This window comes from Microtus ochrogaster, linkage group LG1 (assembly GCF_000317375.1).
Source record: "Microtus ochrogaster isolate Prairie Vole_2 linkage group LG1, MicOch1.0, whole genome shotgun sequence".
Taxonomy (NCBI): domain Eukaryota; kingdom Metazoa; phylum Chordata; class Mammalia; order Rodentia; family Cricetidae; genus Microtus; species Microtus ochrogaster.
In genome coordinates, this window is record NC_022027.1 from 42,201,923 (window position 1) to 42,227,799 (window position 25,877).

Below are 25,877 nucleotides of genomic sequence, written 5' to 3' on the forward strand. Positions count from 1 at the left end.
AGCTATACCCACAGTTTACTCCTCGGCTTCTACTCATGGCTAGTTTGGTCTCACTCCCTTACTTCCCATACAGTTTTCTTCCTGGGATATTTCAATGCAAGTCCTAGTTTGCAATATTTCTAAAAAATAAGAACATCAAGGCAGGCACGGTTCTCTCTCTCTCTCTCTCTCTCTCTCTCTCTCTCTCTCTCTCTCTCTCTCTCTCTGACCAGCGCTTCAGATTCAGTGAGAGACCTTGCACAGAGGAGACACCCAAGATCCTCCCCCACCCCAGCTCCACCCTCCTCACGGGTATGCACGGGTATGCACGGGTATGTGTGTGTTCACACCATCACACACATGCACATCCGTTACACACTCTCATAAAATGGGGAATAACAGTGAAGAAACTTCCAGTGCAGCTCTCACACCTACACCAACGGCTCCAACAGCTCCTTAGTAACAGCCGATATCCAGCTAATAGTTCAACTTTCTCAGCTGCCTCCAACTTTTTATAAAGAAGTCGATTTGTGCAAATTAGGACCTCAGCCCACACTTTGTGTTTGGCAGCTGTGTCTCCCAGGTTTCCTTTATTTTCTGGCAGTGCTGGAGTGTTAGTTTTTGGTGGGATAAGTCGCTCCTACAGCACGGTTCACTCTTCTCTTCCATCCACTAGAGCCAAACAAATCTTTGTTCTGTTGGTATACAGGGAGGCCAGTCCTGGGAATCCCCCACTTTCAATCCTGCCAGGTTTAACAATGGAATCTGTAATTTCCATATGCCCTCTGCTCTCTTTATATCTAGAAAATTAGAAATCTAGAAAACTCACTTTGGAAATCAAATTGAAAGTACGGATATTTTGAGGTATGGATTTCAACCACAGGCAGCAATGCAAACAGACCAATTTCACTATTCCTGTGGTGTCTGTGTGCTACTTGTTAGCATTGGCTTCTTCAGATACTAAGTGTTACATTGCTGGAGCCAATTCAGGTAGGCAAGGGTTTGGGAGTACCTCCCTGAGTCTCGTGCTACAGAGACAATGAGGCAGACAGTGGCAATAATGCTGTTAAATACCGGTTGGTACAGCTTCCCATTTACATTAGGCTGGGCTGAAGTTGAGGTAAAGATGCTGAATTCTGGGCTAAAGTTCTTCTTCTTCTTCTTCTTCTTCTTCTTCTTCTTCTTCTTCTTCTTCTTCTTCTTCTTCTTCTTCTTCTTCTTCTTCCTCTTCCTCCTCCTCCCCTCCTCCTCCCCCCTCCTCTTCTTCTTCTCTCTTTTTTAAAACTGAAAACAGATTCTTCTCTCATCCCGACAACAATTTCCCCTCCCTCCACTCCTCCCAGCTCCCCTCTTCTCCAGGTCCACTTCCCCCCAGAAAAGAGTAGGCAGGCCTTCAAGAGACAACGACCAAACAGGATACAATAAGACAAGGCAAAAACCCTCCTAGCGAGGCTGGACAAGGCAACCCAGTGAGTGGAAGCAGGCAAAAGAGTCAGACACACCTGCTCCCACTGTAGGAGTCGCAGAAAAACACCAAGCTAACAGCCAGGGGCTGAAGTTCTCTAAGATGTCAGTGACCTCTTGGGCTGCCGAGAGTGGTGTGGTCTGGCTTCTGGCATGGCGTGGAAGGAGGCTGACTCACACATTTGCTTGTAATCTCTAGGCTTAAAGGCCGAGCTCCCTGGAAGGTCTAAGGAGGTCCAAGCAGCCCCTTAGAGGAAATGTTGGTGCAGTGGCAGGACTGGAATGAGTAAAGGAAGCTGTCAGCTTGGGGACATCACTGTTGAGACCTGCACTGGCCTTCTGCTTATTCAGGGAGGTTTCCAAATTTCTCCATCTTTGCCAGCATTTTTGTTTGTTTTCTTGAGGATTGTCATTTTGACTGGAGTGAGGTGGGATGCCAGAATAATTTTGATTTTGATTTCCTTAATGGCTAGTGATACTGAAATTTTTTCATGTATTTTTAACTCACTTGTACTTCATTTGAAAATGTCTGTTCAGTTCATTGGCTTATTTGTAGACTGAATTGTTTGTTCTTTTGGTGTTTAGTTTTTTGAATTCTTTATATATGCTGGATATAAATTTCTTGTGCAAAGGTTTTTTTTTTATCTCATCTACTCTCTCTCTATATATATTTCAGTGTTGAGAAGCTTCTTAGAGTCTTTTCATTTGTGTTTTGTAGTCTAAGATGACTTCAAATTCAAGATCCTGTTCTTTTAGCCTCTCAGAGAGGTGCTGGGTTGGCGGTCATGTGTCCCTTCATGAGGTCCAGAAGATTTAAATTTGATACAATCTCATTTGTCAGTACTTGTTCTTATCCTGAGCCAACCACTATAAAATCAATACAGAGATTCATTAAAAATAAAGATCGTGCTATTTCCTGATATAGCTCTATCCCTTCTGGGTGTGTGCCCCTCAGCATTAAAACTAGCATACTGCTGAGATACCTATGTGGCCGTATTTCCTGCTGTGCTTTTCAAAATGGCCAAGTTACAGATACAGCCCAGGTGCTTATCAGCAGAAGAATGGATAAAGAAAATGTGGCTTCTGTACACGGTGCAGCTGTATTCATCCATACCAAGAATAAAGCCATGTTTGTTATAGCAACATTGATGGAGCTGGGGATCTTGTGAAGTGAGGGCCCAGCAGGTTCACAAAGACAAGAACTTCCCACTTCTGTGCATATGCGAACTAGGGGCTGGAATGGATGCGCAAGCCATGGCTGGGAAGAGAAAGGGAGGAGGGGATAGAAAATGCCTAAGAAGGGATGAATGTGCTCAAATGGCATCACATGTGTGTATGAAATGGTGCAATGCAGCTTTGGATAAAGATACACTGAAGAGCACATAAAATAATGGGGGTTTTGTTGAAGGAGGCTGCTTGTTTGTCCTGGCTGCCCAGAACTGAAATAATCACACAGAAACTATATTAATTAAATCATGCTTGTCCCATTAGCTCTAGCTTCTTATTGGCGAACTCTTACATATTAATTTAACCCATTTTTATTAATCTGTGTATCGCCACGTGGCTGTGGCTTGTCAGGTGAAGTTCCATCTGGCTCTGGCGGGGCTACATGCTTCCCTCTAGACTCCTTCTTTTTCCCAGCATTCAGTTTGGTTTTCCCCGCCTACCTAGCTTCTGCCCAGCCATAGGTCCAAAGCAGTTTCTTTATTAACCAATGGTATTCACAGCATATAGAGGGGAATCCCACATCAGGGTTTATGAAAAATGAAGTGGATTTCTAGAAAGATTGACTTAGTCAAGTTTACTTTGTACAGGTCTTGACATAGAACTTGGCAAGTCGTATTTAAAATGTGATTGAATTAGTAGATAATGAGACAATCTCTGGTGAGGACATACTGCTTTTACTCCGATGAATGGACACAGTATTAAACCAAGTCCTAATGACTTATGGCTCTACCCATAAATGACTGAATCTCTCAACTCTCATCAGAGAAGCATGTATTTGCAGAATATGGTGAATTACACAGAGACACAACAACCAGCCAAGGTGCAGAGAATAAGAGACTGAGGAGGGTTCAGCCCTAAATAGAACATACATGCTGTGTACCCCACTCCCCCTGCCCCAAAGCCTCAGGGATTGTTTTGGAAGACAGGCTCGGATGAAGCAGTATCCTCTGGACATAGCGGGGTAGCTGCGCATATGACCTCACAGTGGAAGTGACAGCATGCCCAAAACCTGTATCGGCCTAAGCCAGACCACATCCCAGCATGGAGAGGAGATGTGAGCATGACATTTTACCCTTAGCCAAGTGGCAATTGTCAGATGCAGGGAGAAAGAGGGTCAGATTTTTTTTTTCTGTTTTCCTTTCCTAAGAGCGTTGTTCCTGATTAGTTAACCATACTCCAAGAGAAGGCTACACCCACATCCAAGAGTGTTTGGTCAGCCCATACTGGCCTTGGTAGAATAGAAAAAGACACACTGTGGGGTGGTAGGGAAGAGGATGGATTTGGGAAAAGTTGGGGCGATGGGGGTGAATATTATCACAGCAGGTAGGAAGTTGTCAAAGATCTAATTGAAAATAAGGTATTGAGATGAGGTAATCCTATCAGAAGTGATCAAGTGGCCTGCCGTGTCCTATTACAAAATGGTAGAAACCAGTGAAGAGCCAAGAGGTACTCACTCATCCTGATTTCTACCCCTATTGTTCCCGTCTTACAGGTAAACCCAATCTTGATAAATTTTACATGCCTTGGTCAATACTACGCTGGGGGAGAGGGAGTAAGAACTGAGGATAGGAATCTGTGTGTGTGAAAACAGCACAACGAAACCCATGATTTGATATGCTAACTAAGATGTTTAATATTAAACTATTTAAAATAACAAACAGCTTAATATCTGCCCTTATATTGGTACCGGTATTGAAATCCTTCAGTGAGAATCTTCAACAATATATATATATAAGGCAGTCAGACAAGCTGTGACCATGTCCAGATTGAAATACTGCGTGCATGATGCTTAACACACTGCCTGGAACTTATTACGACCTTAACCAAATGCCAGCAGCCTTATCCTTGCCAGCTGGGTGGTAGTTCAGGATGTGAACTGTCTGGCTGCCATATTGGTGAGAGAGGGGAGGGGAAGCACTTTTTTCTGACATCATTTCTCAGTGTCAGAGGTGACCAGGGCAGAGGCTATACCAGATCAGGTGCCTTGTGGCTGACTCCTATGATTGTGTTGTGAAAAAAAAAAAAATCGAGCTTTTGAGTCCTTACCTGTCTGCCATCTTGAATCTAATCTTAGATTAATATACATTAATCCAAAGTATGTAGAATCATGGACTAATATAAATGTCATTTGTGGCATTTACTTATGGGTGCTGTGTGTGGAATGACTACTGTAGATAATCTGTCACTGACAAAGTTGACATGTCTGGAGTTTAAGATTTTATGAATGAAGTGTATAACATGTAGCCTTTGGGGCTTAGCGTAACTCCCTAGAGATACACCGTGTGACTTAGTGGCTGGTCTGTGTTTACTGCTAAGACATATCCCGTGATGTGCATGGTCTGTATGGCCTTTTAACCGCTCACCTATAGAAAGGCCAGTTCTAGTTCGCTAGCTGTCATGAGTAAAGCTGCCATGAATATTTATGTACCAGTCTTTAGGTGAACAAAAGTTTTCATTTCTTCGCGATGAGTGTCTAAAAGCACAAAGGAACTTTTAAGGCAGTTCATCGGTCTAGAACTATGTGCAGTGTGATCCTGCTCTGGGATGCTTACTCTTTTTTCAGTCTGAAATCTGATTTTTCATGGGGCCGCATTTCCCTAGCCCTCGGCCTGTGTCAGGGACCAAGCTGATTAGGGAACTTCTGAATTGGGAGGGAGGTTTACTGTGTTTTGTGGCCTGAAGATCTGTGGGAGACAAGGCTATCCTCATTTGTGCTTGTCTTGTTTTGCTGTGTTGATTTCTCTCTCCCTCCCTCCCTCGCTCTTCTTCTAATACATCTGTCCAGAGCTCTGACACTGTGCATAGTTAAGCCAGTGACCACGGTGCTCTCTCTCACTTCCTGTGGGGATGCTAGGCCCGCAGGGACCTCTGTGAACTTTTGAAGGGGATGGTTTCCACTTTCCCTCTTCCTCCTCTTGCAGTCGGCTGTAGTGAACACATGTTACCAAAAGATGGCAGTGCACTTTGCCGTGCTGAGATGTCTCTCCTCTCCTGTCACCTGTGACTCCGACAGTGAGATATGTTCTATTTAGGTACACGTTGCAAATGCGGGCACCACAGTTTGCAAAGCAACAAAAGCACCAATAACCCCCCCTCCCCGCCAAGAGAAACCCTCCAAAGAAAATGTCATCTTTGCAGAAAGTAAGAATGACGTTCTCCCTCTTAAAAGTGACGTGAATAGGGAACGACTTGGGAATGCATGTGGCAGTGGACTGTTCTGGATGCTAGGTTGATTGTTGTGCTTTGTAGAAAACTGTGATGTGAGGCATTCCACCCCTCATCTGACCGAAGACCAGCCAAAGGGCAGGGATAACCTAATTTTGAGCTTGAGGACTTGCGATACCTTTTAGTCTATAAGTAAAACTCCCCAGCAACATAGTTCTCCCAACAGCAATGGATGATAGAAAAGTCTTCATTTTCGGTACGCTTCCACTCCCTACACATGTCTGTGCCTAGGGCATGTGCGCACAGCACTGTTTAACATTCTTTGTGTGCAGGAAAGCTTTTATAGAAGGAGAGGTAATGGGGTTCATTGGATGCCATAAACAGACCAGGCTGGCAGGAATAAAATAGAATGAGTTTAAATACAAGGTTAACTAATAAAATTGAAGCTGTGCGCACAAACTGAACCAGTGATGTCAAGCTCTAGTTTGGACATGTTGTCCACTGGAGCCATCCTGCTCCCTGGTGCCTTCTCTGGAAGCAGTCATCTCTGACCACCCTGGCTGAGGCTATGGAGGATACAGACTGGTTTTGGACTCTGACTACAAGCTCCAGCATGCCCCCTCTACACAGTGTGGATTAGCGTGCTGAATTTACAGCGTTCCATGCACTAGACGCCACGGTCCGAGAACACAGCTAGTGTTGCCATCCTGTGGTGACAAGGAAGCAGGTGGCTGAAACTCAGGCAGCAGCCTTTTTGCTGGTGTGCACCCCTTGGCAAAAGCCCCAGGCTAAGAGAGAGAGCTGTGCTGCATGAAGTTCTAACTCTGAAACCAGATGCTGTTACCATAGAGACAAGTGAACCGCTACAGGAGTGGGAGGCGGCAGAGAAGGGTGGTAGAGGGAGGCAGGAGGGCAAGTGAGGCGAATCTAAAGGCTAGCCTACCCGAGGACCTTCAACCTTTAGCAGCCCTGTGACCAGCAGGCTGGTGCTCTTGAAACTTGGGTGCTGGCGGCCTGCCACTTGCTGACTGGCTGAGTGGCAGCTGCTTGCGCTGTGAGTACTAGCTGGTCAGCACGTTGGCAGTTGGCGCAGGCTCAGGGGGGTGGGATCTCAGAGGGCTGGAATGTGGATGGGTGCTCCAGCGGCTGACAGTTTTGCACAAATGTTTCTCGTGCCGGACTTAAGTCACCCTCACAGGCCTGCTCAGTGATTAGGACCGGCTGGTGAGACCCTGCCCGTCTGGCAGACAATTTGATGTGTGTTCTAGTTAAATCATTTTGCTATCCCAGAATAACGGAGAATGAGACCCCCCCTCCGCCCCCCCGTGGGTCTGGACTTGTATAGAAGGGGTGTAACTTCTCTAATCAGAGCCCAGGTTGAAGGAAGGCAGTACTGACCCAAAGTGGATTTTACACTGGCTGCTGCCACTCTTAACCCCCGGATACTGGTGAGACGCGTCCAAGTCGGGTCTGAATTCTGCCACATTCTAGCGACATGAGCCGTGCTGAAGCTGTGTGGAAGCACGCTTCCTGCTCGTTTTCAGCAAACATGCAGGGCACGCGCAGAGGGCGTTCTGAGGATGGATTTGGGGGCCTGATTAGGGACTAGATGAGTTAATTTCTTCCAACTGATTTCTAGAGGGGAAATGGTTGGGTCAGCCACTTTACATGGTATCTCTGTCTTACTAATAATAGCCACTGCTAAGAGGACGTACGGCTGAGGAACTGATACTTGTCATGTAAAGATGGGAAGTGGGGGATCTTCCTGGTCTGTGTAGAAGGCCACGTTCACTAGGATGACCTTGCTCTTAGGGCAGGGTAAAGGCTGCCACACTTTCTGTTTTCGCTTTGTTTCACTAGCCCCTTTTCTGCCGGAGATGAGGTCTGTTTTCAGGCTCTCTGCATGATCCATCAGGAAGGACGAAGTTCTGATGACTTGCTATGTATAGTCTTGAAGGGAATGCGAGCTATGCATCAAAGAGCCAAGGAATGCACCAATCATGACCCCACTCCCTACTCAGACAGTGGGGCTGGGCAGTTGTCTCAGCTTGGCCAGAGGGCGTGTGCACTGACTTTTCTTCCTTTCCACTCATCTCTGGCTTTCTTGCCTTTTTTTTTTTTTTTTTGCTTGTGGCATGCAGTTTTGGAAAAGGCTTACATTTTGACGTTAAATGCTTTCTTTAGAAAACGTATCAGGAGACAACAAAATATTAAAATATTTTATGGCCCGCCCGATGGGTGAGAGGGTACCAAGCGAAGTCTGCATTTAGTTGTGTTGAATCCAGCATGCTAAGTGGCCTTGGGTCAGTTCTGAGAAGAGACGTGGGACAAGCTATTCCATTTGCCAAAGGGAACGGTGCAGAGTTAGGGTACATGCTCTAAGGTAGCTCTCTGGGATCTCGTGTTTCTGAGGAGTTGGAAGAAAATATCCTCACGAAGCTATCATCCTTATCTATGTGTACACATGCTAGGTAACTGATGGCTCCTTGCACTTTGGACAGCACCTGACCTCCAAGGCAAGTCTCTGAGACGCTAGGTGTGATTGTGTATCCCTGGCACTTCGAAGTGTGCAGGCAGGCTGCACAGTAGATCCTCAGTTAATATTAACTCCCTCCTCACCGGAGGGAGGCAGGAAGGAGAAAAGGGGGCAGGCGGGCACCCTCTCTTTTCCTGTCTCCCCCAACACTAACCATGGCCCATTTCAAGCGCCTCTGGTATAGACAGTTGCATCTTCCATATTTTATAAATCCAGCTTTTGCGTCCCCATACGTCTTTCTCACCTTTTTTGGGGGTGGGTTCTCTGCTCTCTCTGACTTCTCTGCTATCACTTACGCCTGTTTACCCTTGCATCCCTGCCTGACTTGGGGCTGCCGGTGTGTTTTAGCAGGTGGTCTCAGTCCACTCCCTTGTACCTATTCTTCCTCCCTGCATGAGTGCACCTGCTAATAACTTCAGCCCCAGCTTGATGTGTGTGTGTGTGTGTGTGTGTGTGTGTGTGTGTGTGTGTGTTTGCCATAGTTTCGCAGCTGCTGCAAGTCCCTAGTCCCCGACTCAGGCAGCTGTGGTCGTACTAGCAACTTTTTACACACAGGATGTGCATCTTCATCCGCCCTCTCCATGCCTTCTCAACGGCTTGTTTCTCACACAGTCCCCGTGGTGCGGGAGGTAGCGTGCGAGTTTCCCGTGTTCCCTCACCATCTGTTTTCCACACCACAGGTAGCTGGGTCCTTTAAGAAGGGAAAACAATGCTGACTTCAGTGCTGGGTCCTTCTGGCTTGCGTGACCTGATTCTTCTATGCCATCAGTACAGTTGCTTCCTTTGCTGTCTAGACCTTACAGCTGTTCTTGTCGGTGCTAAACATCCCCACTGAAGGTCCGTCACTTGCTTTTCCCTTTGCTGGGCTCAGCACCACACTAGATAGCCCCCTGTGCCTTTTCCTGTCCGCGAAGCCCCCAGGGCTGCTCTCCGATGCTATCTTGCTTGTTCATGGTTAGTTTTTTTTTCGTGGAACTTTCTTGTCGTATTTGTAGATTTGTCCCCCTCCCGCCGAAGAATAGCAGGAATATAGCAAGCAGTAATTAAATATTTGCTGAACCCACGCGTAAGGCTGTATCATTTAATCTTCCTGAGAACCTAAGGCTCAGCGAGATTGGCAAATGGCTTGGCGTCTTAGTCTTTAAGGTTTTTCATTCCCACTATAATCCTGCGGACTGACCCATATCTTGTTTTATACATTTAGTTTGAGTGCAGAAAAGGAGAGTATTTTGACCTGTGTCAGGAGGCACCATCATGTATGAGGCTCATATCCCCCAAAGAAGACTCTTGAAGGGTCCGAAAGTCGTATGTTTCTTCCCATCCAAGTACTAGCCAGGCCCAAGCCTGCCTCTGAGATCAGACAAGACGGGGTGCAGTCGGGGTGGCATGACTAAAGACTAGCAGTGGGTTTCTTAGCGACATTTCCCCAGGGCTGGTAAAGGGGAAAACGAGGAAAGAAAAAAAAAACCTTTATTTCATTGTAGAATGTTATCATTTGTGTATATGTGTTCTCTCTGTCTGTCTGTCTGTCCGTCCCTCTCTCTCTTTATGCCACAGCACGTGTATGGGGTCAGTTTCCTTTTACTATGTGGGCTCTAGGGATCAAACTCAGGTCATCAGGCTTGGAGGCAAGCACCTTTACCTACTGAGATCCCTCACTGGCCTAGGAGACCACACTTAGAAAACAGTGTGTGCTAAGTCTGATGCCGAATGCTCTGAAGTTAGCCACCTCCTTCGAATCTCAAAGCAATCAATGCAGAATTGATTGTAGTATTGTGATGAATCATTGTGAAATTGATTTGATCAGTCTAATTTTATACAAGAAAAAAAAAAAGACCCTGTGGCTCAAAAGAGTGAAGTATTTTGCTCCAGGTGGCATAATTACTAAGCGGTCGAGTTAGATGTTTGTGTTTTGCTTCTGACCTTTTATGTAGAGGCGATGGCTTGGTAAGGGAGATGTATTCCTAAACTAGGAAGGGAAAAACGGAGTTCTGTGCACGTCTGCCTAGACTAGAGCAAACATGAGAAGCACCCAGATAAGTTATACAGACGGTGTGGAAAACAGACTTGACCATATCCAGTGCTTGAGCACACAGCCGGGTGGCTGGAGTACGGAGCGAACATGTGGTTCTCTGGCAAGGCTCATGTATGAGATGACATAGAGCAGCTGTCCCCAGAGAAAGTTCTTTGTTACAAGACCCGTACTTCACAGGCAGCATCTGAGCAGCTCAGGATTTCTCTCTGCTCCCACTATAAATAGAGCTCATGGAATTCTGTATACGAAAGTTAATGCAATGAGAAGGAGCCTCAGAGGAAGGAGATAAAGCTTCACTCATTCTGTAAACTAGAAACATGTTTGGCACTGGGAGACTGAAAAAAAAAAAACCCACCACGCTGTCGTTCCTTGGATAGTTTCTGAGGTCTTATTTAGCATATGAAATTGCGGAGTAGATCCTATTATGTAAGGAGACAGGAGGACAGCACAGCGTGGTTACAAAATGAAGACCTCCGTGCCCTTCCGAGGAGAGTTAACAGTGCATCTAGCATGCAGAGAGACGCGTGAGAAGAGCTTGGAAACAGGGGACGGGGTGGCATGTCTGTGTGCCTATTGCTGAAGCCCTGGTGCCGGATAATCCTCAGATGTCAGATTTCCGTGAGGCCAACATGTGACTCAACGCTTGCCACTCAACTCGGAGTACTGGGCTGGTATTAGGAGGCTGGTTGCAAGCTCGGCTCCCACTGTGTATTACCCTAACTCCCTGTCGCTCTGTGTGTGGGTGGGTGTGCCTGTGCGCCTATGAGGGTATACATTCTGTGCAGTGGCTGTTTGGAGAGCTAAGCACTGAGACTGGATTTCCACAAACGATCATCACGAACACTCCAGAAACATCAATCTTCCTCTCTTGGTATTTTTTTTTTCTTCTTTTGCTTTCATCTCTGTTTTTCCTTTCTGCAACTCCCCAAAGGGACACTCTCCCTCAACATCCAGCCTACAAGATTGGGATTATTTTCTATTGCCTGTCCATGTGGCTGCCCTCTCAAGGTTAGAACTGAAGCTATGTGGGGCCAGCACATTCTCAAGCACCAGATGAGAAGAGCTGCGTGAAGGAGTGACAGCCACCAAAGGAAGAGGGACTCTGCCCTGCAAACATGAACAACAGCTTGCAGGTTAACCTGCCCAGAAGCTGGGCTGCTTCAAGTGGCTCACTTCAGGAGAAGTCTGAGCATTCTTTTTTTCTTTTCTATTACTATAGGATGGAGGATGAAGCTGTCCTGGACAGAGGGGCTTCGTTCCTTAAACATGTGTGCGATGAAGAAGAAGTGGAAGGTGAGCCCTTTGGGTCTGGGGAAGTGTGTGTTTATATCCATGTACTCTGTAGATAATGGCATTCGTGTATCTTATGCATGTTATATTTTGAAAAGTTAAACACCAGACCTTGCTGGTGGAGTTTCTTTGATCTCTACATTTTCCTTCAGCCCAGGAAGTAATTCTAAGAACTTCATCGGACCCTCAGAATTGAAATCAGCAGAACTTTCTTTACCTGTGACATTTTTTTTAAGGTGTTATTTTAAAGCAGGTGCTTGTGTTAGCTTTGCCGCTCCACCAGAAATGAATGTTTTAGTAGATAATTCCAGGGAGCTGCCAGATCTATAAGAATGTATTTGTTAGCACCTTCTACTGTTCCTTTTCTGGTAGCTTACAGGGGAGAGAAACAGATGTTGCCGAAGGAAGAGCGATAATCATTGTTGTAGGGAAAACAGGTCTAAGTCGAGGGTGGTGAGAACAGTTGTCATGGGCGAGTCTTCGTTCAGAAAACCCAGGCAAGCGTTTTCGATTTAAAAACCCCTTGGAACCTCTTTCACTAATGTTTTGAGTCTTAAAACCGAAGGAGAGTTCAATGTTATCTGCTGCCAACACACCTCAGCACGTGCTTCCTTCAGCCCCCTCTTCCCCCACTTATCAATAACGTCAGGGGAGTACCACTTGATTGGTGGTGAGAAGGCAGGCTTCATTCATTATGTATTGAAGCCACAGTGTGAAGGCTATATAACCTACTACTGGTGTTTAGTGTGAGATTTCCTGTGGCAGTCAGAGTTACAGATAGCATCATAGGAATTCGTAGATGAACGTTGTGATCAGTTTTTCCCATGAATGTCACTCGAGAGGCTGTTTTGGAGGCTGTGGACTGACTGGTCCCTTGGAGTAGCTCGTGCCTCCCAAAGCCTTGGCAAAGAGGACAGTGAGGCTGAGAAGAAGAAGGTGGATAGTGTATGTTCTGGAGCAGTGCTTCAAGCAGCTGGAGCCCCAGGTCAAGGGGGTTCATGCTCCTGTGCTGCCAGGAGCCGGCCCAGGATGGTGGTTGCTGTGTGGTTTCTTTAGTGACTTTCTTCTGCCCACTGAACAACTTGTAACCCCTCTGCCCCACACCCTGGCTTCCCATTCTTAAGCACTTGAGACCGACTAACAAGAATTTGGTGCCCAAGTTTCTTAGGAAAACGGAAACTACAGTATTTTCTTTCATATTGTTTTATGGGTTCCTTGCATTTTTACAATGTGACCACGGGAAAATATTAAGTTGGAGAGGGCAAAAGAGTCGAACTTTTCTTTTTTGCTGAAACTTCATTGCAGCCAGTGTCAGTTATCCCAGACTGTAAAAGAGGAGATAAAGTCATTCAGTGAGAGCCTAAGAAAGAATGTAGTTTGATGAACATGCTGTCATTTTAGAACAGTTAAAGTGGAAAAGCCTTGGGAATGGGAATGTGCGGTGTGCACATGTTCTCCTTTGGGAACGAGGTCCTGGCTGAGTTCTCAGGAGATGTAAATCTCCAGTCCTGAAGGTGCTTTGGATCAACAGTACTGCAGTAGACGGCTGCACTCGGGTTCTTAAAGCTTTGCCTGAGAAGTCCATTTCCTGAATTATTTCCTGGATTTTCAAGCAGAAAATTAATCTATTGATCACAGTATAAATCGTAATATAAACAACACATAATTCTGTAGCCAGCTTTCTATAGGAGAGAAGCAGAAAAGGCAACCAAAGGTCACAGAGGTGCCTGGTTCAGAGCAAGAGGTGTGCTGGTTTTATGTCAGCGAGGCTTGTGCCCTCCGTTCTCATAGGACGGATGCACGGCAGTCACTCTTTCGTGTTGTTGGCTGGTGCGTGATTGGATCCCTCTTATTCCAAGGCATGTTGTGTTGTCTGTTGTCGAATCCTAGGCCTTTTACGATGGTGTGTGCTGATGGTGGACTTGGTGTGGCCTTCCATAGTGGAGGCCCTCTCACAGTAGAAGGGTTGGAAGTTTATGAACTGGTTCTTTCTCTTGCAATACCCTTCGATCTGGCCCTCTTATCTCTCAGCAGGCTTCATCAAATAGGATTGGGGGGATGGGTACAAATGTAGTTCCAGCTCTGAGGGAGAGGACAGAGACAGTGCAATGGGCAGAGGTTCCATGGTGCATCTGGGGGTCCTGGGAACGAGTAAGGAAAGGGATGGCGGTTGTCATGGTATGGGGATATATTTCTCAAGGTTGGGAGTATATCCCATAGTTGTAATTTCATAGAATAAGGCTTTACTGATAGGGAACAACATGTTACTTCCTGAATAGCTGAGTCTTTGGCACACTTAAGCAGAAGTTACTACTGGGGCTTAAGGATGGAGAGTTCAAAGGACAAGGAGCTAGAACACCTTTCTGCAAATTATCAGTCATGTTTCCTTTGACCCCAGAGCTGTTTGTTTTCCTTGAGAGATGAGCATGACTAAGCATACTATATTACAACACACCTTGCAAAAGTAACTTTAAAACTTTGCTCCTTAGTAATTTTTGTAAGTTCTAATAACCGAAGTCCAGTAGCTGTAGTTACTTTGCCATGCTCGTACAGTAAAAGTGGTTCTTCGAATCCCCTGGATTCAGTTCAGGAAGGCCAGAAGAATTCTAGGTTCTCTTCTAGCTCCTTCTAGTGATGGCCTGGGCTTCAGACCATGCCCCCAGTTCACCTTGCTCAACTTTACACTCAGAGTGGGCGACATACCACTTAAACCTCCTCCTAAAATCTTCGCAGAGAGCTGTCAGCTGCAGAGCTCACCAGGAGCAGAGTGAGTCAGGAGAGGAGTCATCTTCTGTTTAAATAATGAACTTATCATTGGCACATATATTTAAAGACTTAAACCGTGTTTCCATCAAATGTCCCTCATGTGTTAATGGCTTAGACCTAGCGTTCTGAAAAGGAAACCCAGTGCCAGTTTTAGTCTTGAAAACAAATGGAAGCTTTTAGAGCTGTTCCTTCACTGGCTACCTTATACCATGTAAGGTTTGTAGTTCATATTGAGTGCCAAGTTTGTCGGCTTGTAGAAAGAGTTCTGTGATTCGGACACAGATGTCTGCTCTGCACCCCAAAGCCTAAGCTTGTCCTTGGGCTCTTCTGTATGGGAATAGTCAGTGGATAATAAACTGATGTTGCCAGAACAACCTGGACCATGGGAAACGACTACTTGGGTTTGATTTCAAACATCGACAGGGGAAATTGCCAGGTTTTGTCAGTTAAGCCAAGTTTGAGGTACCCTTTTGTTCCAGAAGAAATTGTATGGATTTGTGTATAAAAAAAGACAGGTTGGAGATGGGCGTAGTGGTGTGTATCTGTGATCCCAGCACTCGAGAAACTGAGGCAGGAGAACCAGGAGTTCAAGGGTAGCCCGAAGACCCTGTCTCAAAAAATAAAGTCAGCTTGGATTTTGGATTTGAGTGATATAAACAGATTACTTAATATTCTCATATTTCGCAATAGGGGAAAAGAGCAAACTCCACCTTATCCTTTGAGATAAGGCTTTGGCTCTGCTTGGCTAGGTAACTCCCCAGCGGCCTTGGCAGCTCTGACTTCACAAGGAGGGGCCTCTCCTTAAATTTGAGTCCAACTAACAACTCAGGAAACATAGAGAACAGCAGGACAATGCGGTCTGAACTGCCGACATTTCTGGAGCTTGGTCAGTGCTCTCTCAAAGTTGTTAAGGCCGTATTGTGGCGTTTCCCTTCCGCTTCAAAGCCGAGCCCCACAGGAAGTTTGCTCCTACCTGTTGAGGGCAATAATCCTAGAAGGCCCCTCCCCATGTTCATTAAGAAAGAGAGTATTGTTGAAGAGACAGAGTATGGTTGGCAAATTCTGGAATTTATCATGACGGCTTTTCAGAGAAATAAATTTGGGAGGTGTAGGGCAGTAGTTGGGGCTGAGTACACACTCACCAAATGTTTGTTAGAACAAAGGGTGTACTCACTGAAATAGAATATGAGCTAAATAAAGCACATGCAAAATTCTATCATCCTCACATCTCTGCTTATATTTTAGTTAGTATTTTGTTCTTAGTGTTAAAGTCAAGTGTTAAGATACAGTCTCTGTCTTAGCCTCGGCACCCTCTTCAATCTTTCACAGGTTTACAATGCTTATATATTTGGAGTGATAAGAAAATTAACCATTAAAACTTCTCTGTCTAAACCCCTCCTATTATTCTGTTCTATGTTTTGAGACTAGAAAGACGAAATTGCTGAGATGGTGGCTTTTTGTCTTTTTGGAGGTCAGGCCCTTGACGTTTTACAGACATGAAATCACAATGACCTAAGCTAGCTTCCCCTAGAGGATGTGGTGATGCTCTGTTCCTGCGTATGGAGGAAGGTAGTGTTCTAAAGAAAAGGTGGGGTCTGGTAAACATCTGTTAATACTTATAGAGCTCGACACTGTCCTTGCAGAGACCGAGTGAATGAAAACCTATTCAATGGAAGGGAGGGACTAGGTTTTGGCGGGACTGTTCTGAGCTTGGGACCCAAGTGTCCGCCTGCATTGTGCGGACCTCTTCTCTGCTGCTCACTTGGATTGCTGAGAAACAGTGTGTACAGAGGAAACACTTGGGGAAAGAGTACAGAAGGAAAAGCCTTCTTAGCAGAAACAATGAGCTCCCCATGTTGGAAACCCTTAAAGAGACCCAGCAAAGCTTTAAGGGTTGCTACTTGACCAGCAGAGTGGCCCGCCCTCTCTCAGAGGATGAGCCTCTTCAGAGCTTCCAGGTCCTCCTGTCTTTCTCCTTTGGTCTCAGCTAACTACTCCCTGGAGATCCCAAAGCCTACACCTCTTATCTCCATGGCTGCCTGACACCTCCTGCTCTTGGCGAGGAAATCTTTCTCTGTAGGTGCCCTCCTCAGCCAGGACATCTGCTTGGTTTCACAGGTTTTTGAAAAAGGCATCCTACCTGCCCAGAGTTTTCCTCTGTTGAGAGTTCTCTGGTAATATGTTACGGACTAAAACCCCCTTGAAGCCCTTTCCTGCCCTAAGTGTTGACATTGCAATAAGCCTCAACAAATTGGACTTGGGACTTCATGTTTTGCAAGGATTCAGCCATTCTGAAATGGCACTCTGGGAACAATTTTATCTTAGTTGAAGCTTTTCATCTGGTCATATTAGTGAGATGTTTCATATTGACTTTGGGAGTATCTCCCGTTTGTTTGATTCAGGTGCCATTACAATAGAGTGGTTAGGTGTCAATTGAAGAATAAAATTGACAAACTGAATCCATTGCCGAATCATTGTGTCAGTGAAAGAAACCAATTAGAATGCAGAGTGTTTCTTTCTCCATAAAGTGGAAACAGTGAAACACACCACTTGTAATATAACTTAGGGTAATTATCCCAAACCACTGTCATTGATATACCTGGATCAAAGAGGAAGAGGAGAGGCAGAGGGTGAAGAACTTGCTGTTCTACTGGGAGAAACTGAGTCTGAATCCCCAGAACCCTGGACTGGGTGTGATGAGTGCTTGTAATCCCAGTGTCCCTACAGTGAGTTGGGAGGTGGAGCACCTTGAGTCCCATAGGCCAGCTAGCCTGGCTTACGTAAGGAGACCCTGTCTCAAGCAAGGCAGAAGATGAGAACTGACACTTGGGTTGTCACCTGACCCAAACGTGTGTTGTGGTCTATGAGTTCCTGTGTTCTCACACAAACATGCACACACACACTACACACACACACACACACACACACACACACACACGCACACACACACACGCTTCTAGACAAGAGTGAAGGTGGTCCACATGGTATGGCCGTAGACATCATTCTGAAGATTTTCATTGGCTGAAGGCTTGTTTTGCTTTCTCAGATCATTCCTCCCAGCGCCCATCCTTTAACCTCTTGGCCATGCTTCCCTCCTGCTTTCTCTACTGCAGAGGTGAAGATGCAATGGCCCAGTTAAATTTTCCAGGGACTCTTATCCATTTCTCTTTGGATTCATTCTGATTCCCTTTACGCTCTGGCTAGAAGGCCTAGTGTTCACAGTTACACTGCTGATGTGCCTCGTTTTTAGTGTATGAAATTGTCTCGTTTTCTAAGAAGAATCATATTAAATTGTATATGCACCCAGGGTAAACTGCTTGCCCTTTGCCAGTTAAAGCCTGCAGTGTTTCCACTGGAAAATAGAAGTGTTCTAGTGTTTAATGCATCGCGTTCTGGCAGCGAGGAGGATGTGAGTATAGTATATGAACCCTCACAAATCTTCTCTTCCGCCATAGCTTTGTATCCTATGGTCTGTTACGTAATTTAGGTGCCATTAAATGAGATTATGCGATAGTATAGAGGTACTATGTATCCAGCCTGAGCGAAACACTTCCCTGTTTTTAATCATTGCAAAAATGTTAATTTTGAGGGGCTAGAAAGCTCTGCCCCGTGGTTGTGAGCAGAACAAGTCTGGAATGAAGATCAGTCGAGGTCCTTTTGTTGTTGTGGTAAGCTCTCTGCTTAGACTTTGTTTCGATTTTTCTTTACTCTTTGGCTAATTCCCAAAGGACTGAGGCAGGATCCTGCATGACATGGGTTCACGGGAGGTTCTGTACACTGCATCCCGACACTACTGATTGCCAGGTGGGATGAAAGGAGACGGCAGTGAGGGTGGTGAGTGACACCCATTGAATCAGCAGTATAGGTGACTTAAATAATTCCTTTCTCTGAATAGCAAGAAGGCTTTTAAGTCTGGTAATTGCTTTTACCTTTCACAGGTTGGAGTTAGAAGACAGCTGTCCTAAGGTGTACAGTGGGTTCACCTTTAGACTCTGTTGACTTTGAAAGAACTCCATGAGATATTATTTTACTGAATATTTTCAAGGTCAGATGCTCAGTAAGTTTTACCAGGCAGAAATGCCTGGAGATGGAAATAAAGGTTAAATTTTAGTGCTATTAGCCAATGCAGAGGGTCAGAATGGTGCATTTCTAGGGTGCTTAAGTCATCACCCAAGTCCTCGGCTGACGATTAAAATTATGACGAGAAATTCTATTTTGTGCTGCAAAATCAGGGACGTGTCTCTGATGTCCAGTGACGGCTTTAATTGAATCCAGTGGCTCCACGTGCTTGACAAACTCGATCAGCGTCTGGTTGTTCAGCTTCTTACTGGCTTTGCCTCAGTCTGTGCTGTGGCCCAGAGGACATGGTGATGCACCAGGAGTCTCTGGACCCGTTTGTTTCTATTCCCGGCTGTGCACTGTCTTTCTGGGTGACACGAGGAGACTCATCAGTGCAGCGAGCGCCTCATTTCCATGTTCTACCAGCAGTGCTTCACAGAGTCTTGGTTAATACTCCCAAAATACTTTTCTATTTGGAGTAAGCCACTGTGAATTACTAATTTGCAATTTCTGTTGATTTGTTTCCCCGTTGTTTATCTGTTTTTGTGGTACTCAGTGGCTCAGCCATATTTGGCAAGCATTCTGCCGTGGCCTTTCAACCCAGTCTTCTGCAGACTGCTTTCTCTATGACTGCTTTCTCTATATGTATAAAGAAATGTCATTTATAACCCTGTCCCCCAGGTTTGCTAAAAATCTAAGTAATGACATCTGAAATCTTGAGGATGAACCTTATAATTTTAAGGTACTACCTCCTGAAGATGTAATCCTGGTGTGAAATTTATCGTTCTGTTCGTCACGATCTCACCAGTGGTTGCTATGACGGCAGAACACTCCCAGATGAAGTTGAAATACTGATATCTAATAGTCAGTGAGTTAGTCGACTAAGACCCATATTAACTATCCTTATTTAGTTGGAACTGAAGGATAATGCTTCTACCATGTCAGCCTGGTAAAATGACAAGAGAAACTGTCCATATAATCTCAGTACCCTTGGATGGAAAAACATTCCTACTAGGACCTAGTTTCTGTTCAGCTAAGCGAAGTAGGCATTACTTGAGAGTAAAAAATTTTTGATACAATAAATTTAGAGATTGTACCATATAAGAGTTTATGTGAGATGACAGGGAATATATCTTATGGAGTAATGCTAGGACCTAAGGGATGGGCAGGATTTGGATAGAGGAGGGATAAGAGGGGGATCTGGGGCAGGCATGTCTGTAGACTTGGGATGGAAGAAGAGAAACAGAAAGTAGGTTAGTGTGCCGAATCACAGGACCACTCACACACTTCAGGGGACCTGAAGTAAGGGAGACCCAGATGATGTGTGGCATTTATTTTATTGTATGATGTATAGGTATGGGCACATTCATATATATATATATGTGTACATGTATGCTAATGCACACACATGTGTGTGCATGTGTGTGTGTGGAGGATAGAGTTTGAGGGTAGTTGTCTTCCTCTGCTGCTCTCTTCCTTATTTTTGGAGACAGGATCTCTCAATATGGAGTTCACCAATTTGGCTGGTCTGGCTGGCGTGAGAGCTCTTAGGGTCCGTTTGTCTCTGTCTCACCTGCCCCAGTGTTGGGATATAGATGCCTGTTACCTTGCCTGACTTTCATATGAGTGCAGTGGATTTGAGCTCAGGTCCTCATGTTTACATGGCATGCTCTTCTACCACTCAGCCATCTCCCCAACTCTTACGTACTTATTGAAGGCAGAGTCTTACACTGTAGCCAAGGTTGGACTGGAATTCCTTATGTAGCATAGGTTAGCCTCAAACTCATAGTAGTCTTCCTACCTCAGCCTCTCGAGTGCTAAGAATATAGGTGTGACCCACCAAGCCTGTTTCTGTGACCTTTCATTCTGCTGAAGATTTAGGATTTTTGTCAAACATGTTGGAAGCATGCGTAAAGGGTTTTTTAAGCAAGGAAGTGACAAGTGACATTTTGCAAGAAAGGTTCTTTTTGGCTGCTGGATGAGAACTCCTCAGGAGGGAGGTGATAAAAATGGAGCACCTGATTCAACTGAGAGATGAGTTTTGCGTTGGCCAACCTGGGGTCGAAAGAGTTAGAGAGGTGTGACTTAAATCCCCAGGATTTACAGATAGATGGCTGAGTAGATGGATGTGTGACTGCCTGCTATAGTACACACACACACACACACACACACACACACACACACACACACACACACTGGAGTTTTGCTATGCGTCACTTGGGAAATCATTTGCTCTTTCCTAAGATAATTAAGACTGGGGTAAGGTGGTGTCTATGATAGGAACTCAACCGTTTGAATCTGTTCAGTGCCTGTGAGATACCCATGCAGAACTATGACATAAGTAGTTGGCGGTGTAAGCTGGAACTAAGAGGAAAGAGCAGGGATGCAGAGGGAAACCTGGAAGTCCCCATCCACATGACTGTCATAGGCCGTGGGGATGATGACACTCCCTAAGTGTCGGAATGCTTCAAGAAGAGGGCTGGCAGGGGTGCTGAGCACTAGCACGAAGAGACAAAAGAGGAGAGATAGAAGGAAGTGGAAGGCCAGGAAGGATGGGATGAAGAAAGGAGCCTGGGAGCCGGAGTCAATGATTTTAAAGTTACTGGGAGCCAGGTATGATGAGGTTGAGTGGAAAGCCCTGAATGTGGTAAAAAGGAGGTGAGATTGGTAACCTTTCTTAGCAGTGTGGTACTTGAATAGATGGAGTCGCATAGAAAAGTTGGGAAGAGACCCTAAGGTGGTGTTCCTCAACCTGTGGGTAATGATCATTTGGGATTTGCCTATCAGATCTCTGCACATGATTCATAACAGTATCAAAATTGCAGTTATGAATTAGTAACAAAAGTAATTTTATGGTTATCTCTCTCTGTGTGTGTGTGTGTGTGTGTGTGTGTGTGTGTGTGTGTGAGGGGGGTGTCAGCACACCATAAGGAACTGTATTAAAGGGTCACAGCGTTAGGAAGGTCGAGAACCACTGCCCTAAGGTGGAAAGCTGTGTGCTCCCGTTCTGTGTGCTTAGCTGTACTGGACTCTTTAAAATGTCTGGAATTTTATAGAATTTGCAGAACTAGAAGGGATCCGACAAAACATCCAACTTAATGTTCTCACCTTAGAGATGGCTAAATGAGCCAGGAAGAAGCGGAAGGGCTTCGCTCCAAGCACTGGAATAACCAGGGCCATGCCTTCCCTGGCTGTGCTCATCCAGAGGCTGTGTGTGCTCCTTCCGGAGGGGAGAGCAGTGTAGACAGAGCTGAATGAGAATGAGAAGAGGCATCCTGAAGGAGCCATGGGAACCGAAAGGAGAATGGATGTGTTGGGGGAAGGTTCTTCGATGGACGAGAGAGAAGGACTTCATCAGTCTGGGTGGCCTCATCCCGTAGATGACCCTAGTGATAGTAGAACACACATCCCATTCAGAACACTTTAATATGCTGGGGCAGTTGATGGGACTAAGGGTTGTGGATCTAAATTTGCCACCCTGAAACCTTTCCAGAGATACACTGAGCCCCTTTCCCTTAGGTAATTGCTAATTTGAATGCGCTCATCATCTTTTTAAAAAGGTGTGTTTTGTAAATAATGTTGCATGGGAGGAGTGATGATGGACAAATGACATAGTCATGGGAAACAGGAAAGGGATGCTTCTATAACCCAGGGGACCAAGAGTAGTGCCTGTCTCTGTACAGCAGTAACTGCCTCTTTAGCTTTAGTGGACTCACTGGAAGTGAAGACAAAGTAATGTTTGTGGCTGGATCCCAAAGCATGCCTGTGGCTGAGATGCTCATGTAGATAGTAGCTTTCTTTTCTGGGTGCATATGGAAAAGCATAATCATAAAGATTTGGGGGTTGGTCTTCATTAGGCTAACATGCCTCTGGTGGTATTTTCTCTAGTTGCCGGTAATTGCCATAGTCCTTATGGCATTCATTGCCTCTCCTCTACCTGCATACAGAATGCTGGGGAAGAGAATCGTGTGAAACAATGTGAGACATTTCGTTTGTGATCAGGCAGGAGTCCATCGACTCTATGGCGGATTATCTGTCTGTAGCAACCAAAGACTAGTCTTCCTATTGCCCAGCCGAGGTTAAGCCTCTGCCAACAGAGAACCCATAACAGCGTATTTGAATGAGGATATGAATGTGTGTGTTTTATGTCTCTCTCTGGCTGCCTCTCTGGCTGCAGTCGCAAATCCAATTATCAACGACTGTTGGATTAGCTATTGTTTTGCATCTTCCAACTCTGCTCCCCGTTCAGCTGTGTACATAGTGACCACAGAGAAACAAAAGCTGCTAGTTCTCTGTGTTTGGCTTGCAGGTAGGTTTTGTCTAACCACGTACATGGTGCACATTAAAATTCAGGGGTTGTTGGCTGTCAGGATGAGTGGAGGGGTTCTGACTAGCCAGCACCAGCCTCCCCAGATCTTTTGAATCTATTCAACTCTCCTCAGTCAAGTCAAAGGCCTGGCAGATCTGGTTCCTGAGGGTTGGCACTTGCTTGTGAGAACACCGGGGAAGCTGTGCCCAGAGCAGGGTGAAAGCTGCCAGGCACTTGCTTCTGGCCAGGGTGAGGGAGGACAGAGTTCTGGAAGGTGTCGCCTCTGGTGACCCACTGCATTCTGTCCAGTGGTTTTAAAGAGCCAGGAAAGGACACGTTAAGACTAGGAGTGAACGCTCCCGAGAACAGAGGGAGTCCACATGCGCTTGTCAGGGCTCCAGGTGGGTGGGGACTGGGAAAATTAATGGATTTTTTTACTTTGGAAAGGGAAGGGGAAATATCATCCACACTTTCGGGTACTCGATGTAGAGCGAGCAGTCATGAAGATTGCTCATGAAAATGATGTCTAGGTCTCTGTGTAGATGCATGTCTTTTTATTTGGATAAGGACAGGAAAGAGTTTGTAGACCAGCATTAATATCACATTGGAAAATCAGCGGTTCCCACTTGAGACACTTGAGGGACTGCAGCTTTTGTAGGGTGAGCTGAACTCAACTTTTGCTGGTTCATTAGGGCAAGGCTCCTAAAATACCTTTAAAAGGGAATTCTTGCCTTTTTAGCATAGATATTTAAAAGCAATTTATGCCTACTGAAAAGGAAAGAGCTGCATGTAAGAATAAGAATATTTACTAATTCACTTCTGCCTCTACTATCAACTGTTAGTAACGGAGGTTGCTAAGGAAACGATGTGAGTGTCTGTCCTCACCTGTTTTTAAGACTAGTTATAGCTGTTTGCTAACGTGGACACTTGGAGGCAAATGCACAGGTTTTTTTTTTTGTTTGTTTGTTTTTTTTTGTTTTGGAGCTAAGGGATTGACATCTAATGGAGAAACTAAGCTTGCTCCCTTTTTATTTTCCTCGTAGCTGCTCTTGTGCACAGATTGTCATCACCACCACCACCACCACCATCACTATCAATACCAATATCATCATCATTGGATATTGATGATTCTGCTCTCAGTGAGCACAGCAATGCCAAGTTGAGATTTCTTATCAAATAGGGGATCTCAGATGATCTTAAGATTACTGGGAATCCTATGCAGTTCAAAGTTCAGGGCAGGAAAGATAGTTCCCTTCTTTTCTGTATGAGTCTCTCTCTCTCTCTCTCTCTCTCTCTCTCTCTCTCTCTCTCTCTCTCTCTCTCTCTGAATACATGTGTAGTGCTGCCTTCTTCTTTGTCTGAGACAGGCAGGCTCTCTACTGTTCCTGTCATTTAGGCCAGCTAGCCTGCCTGTGAGCATCTGGGGGAATTCTCCTGTCTCTGTTTCTTATCTTTTTGCAGGAGTGCTGGGACCATAAATGCTCTCCTTACACATCTGGCTTCTACCTGGGTTTTTAAACCTTGGTTCTCAAGTTTGCACAATAAATGCTTTTATCTATTGAGAGACCCACTATCTATCCCCAGACCCACTCTCTCTTGAAAAACAAAAACAATTCATTTTTCATATATTTTCTTGTATGCTCAGTTCTCAGTGTAATTGGTAGTATTGATATTAAAATAAATTACTCACCAGTATTCAATTATCTATAAATAATTTATGTAAGTAATATATAATTATCTGTTAATAATTTGAATTACTTTTTCATGTAAAACATTTTCCCTGTCCAAATTTTAAAAATAGGAATCACCCTTGTCTTAAGTCATATGTGTTTGAAGCCTGGACTCTCACTCAAACATAAAGGTCTGGCTTACCCCCTAGTAACAGCAAAATTATATCATGACTCCTGAAAAGGATAAACTCTTCATGAGATAGTATTTATGCCCCAATAAATTAGAAATGTTACTTTGATTACATCTTATTAGAGCTAACTATGGACATTCTTCTGGACTCATGTAGTTTATTTGTACTAATTTATGAAATATTTTGGATTGGCCATCTCATTATATAAAGCACCAAACACTCACCTCTGTGGTACCTGGACATGATATCATGATTTAAACTCTCTAAAGAACATTCTGCCAACCACGGCTTTCTGTTTGTAGGCCTTGCAGTGTCTTTGTTTGTAATTGAGCACTCATTTAGGATCCTTGCCTCCTCTCCTATGATTTGATTTAAATATTAAAAAATAGTAAATCTCCATTTTGCTTCCTTACATTCCTCTTGGCCATAGTATCAATTTGTTCTAGGCATCTTGACATAAACCAGGTTATGTAAGAGAAGGATTTATATTTTGGGAATGTTGCTGATCAGCTCTGAAAGGCGAGTATAGTGTTTGGGTAGTGGAGTCTTTGCTTCAAGTTGGAGAGAACAGAAATTTGGTTAACTGTAGAAAGATCAGCACTGAAGACTAGGAACCACAGCTGGAGCACATCTCCATGTTTAATTAAGGGTGTGTGGGGGAGGCTGGAGGAATGACTGCAGGTCGGAAAGGTACATTTCTGGGGAGGATTTTATCTGTCCTGTGGTGATCCGTAGCTGGCGCACAGTACTGAAACTGCAAGTTAAAATCCAGATATACTGCCTTCCTCCAAAACAGCGTAGGGTGGAGGGAAAACAACAGTTGAGAAATGGGAAGAGGGAGGACATTGTATCAAATGTAGCTGTACTTGCCCCAATGTATCAAATGCACACTCTGAAGTGCTGTACTTGCCACAGTGTATCAGATGCACACTTTGAAGGACTGTTCTCGCCACAATGTATCAGATGCATCCTCTGAAAGGGGGGGGTACTTACCACAAGATGACCTGAGTGTTGGTTCTTGTCTTTCTTACTATCAATGGAAGGAAGGAAACCTAATTAGTTATGTGATTTATAGGATACACGTGTGTTTTACTTTTGTATGCGTGTATGTGTGGTGTGCAGTGTGTGCATGTATGTGTGTGATGTGTGTATGTGGTGCTTGCGTGTGTGGTGTGTGTGTATGTGG

General features: G+C 45.0%; 1 protein-coding gene across 2 annotated transcripts in view; it reads left to right on the plus strand.

Annotated features, from left to right (window-relative positions):
* Slc4a4 (solute carrier family 4 member 4) overlaps window positions 1-25,877 on the plus strand; it is a 329,959-nt gene that overhangs the window by 32,968 nt on the left and 271,114 nt on the right. For both annotated transcript variants that reach the window (XM_013350885.2, XM_005359460.2), the window contains exon 2: window positions 11,626-11,699. In XM_013350885.2, coding sequence (XP_013206339.1) covers window positions 11,627-11,699 — 73 coding nt within the window. In that variant the 5' untranslated portion in view covers window position 11,626. The remainder of the gene's footprint in view (window positions 1-11,625; window positions 11,700-25,877) is intronic.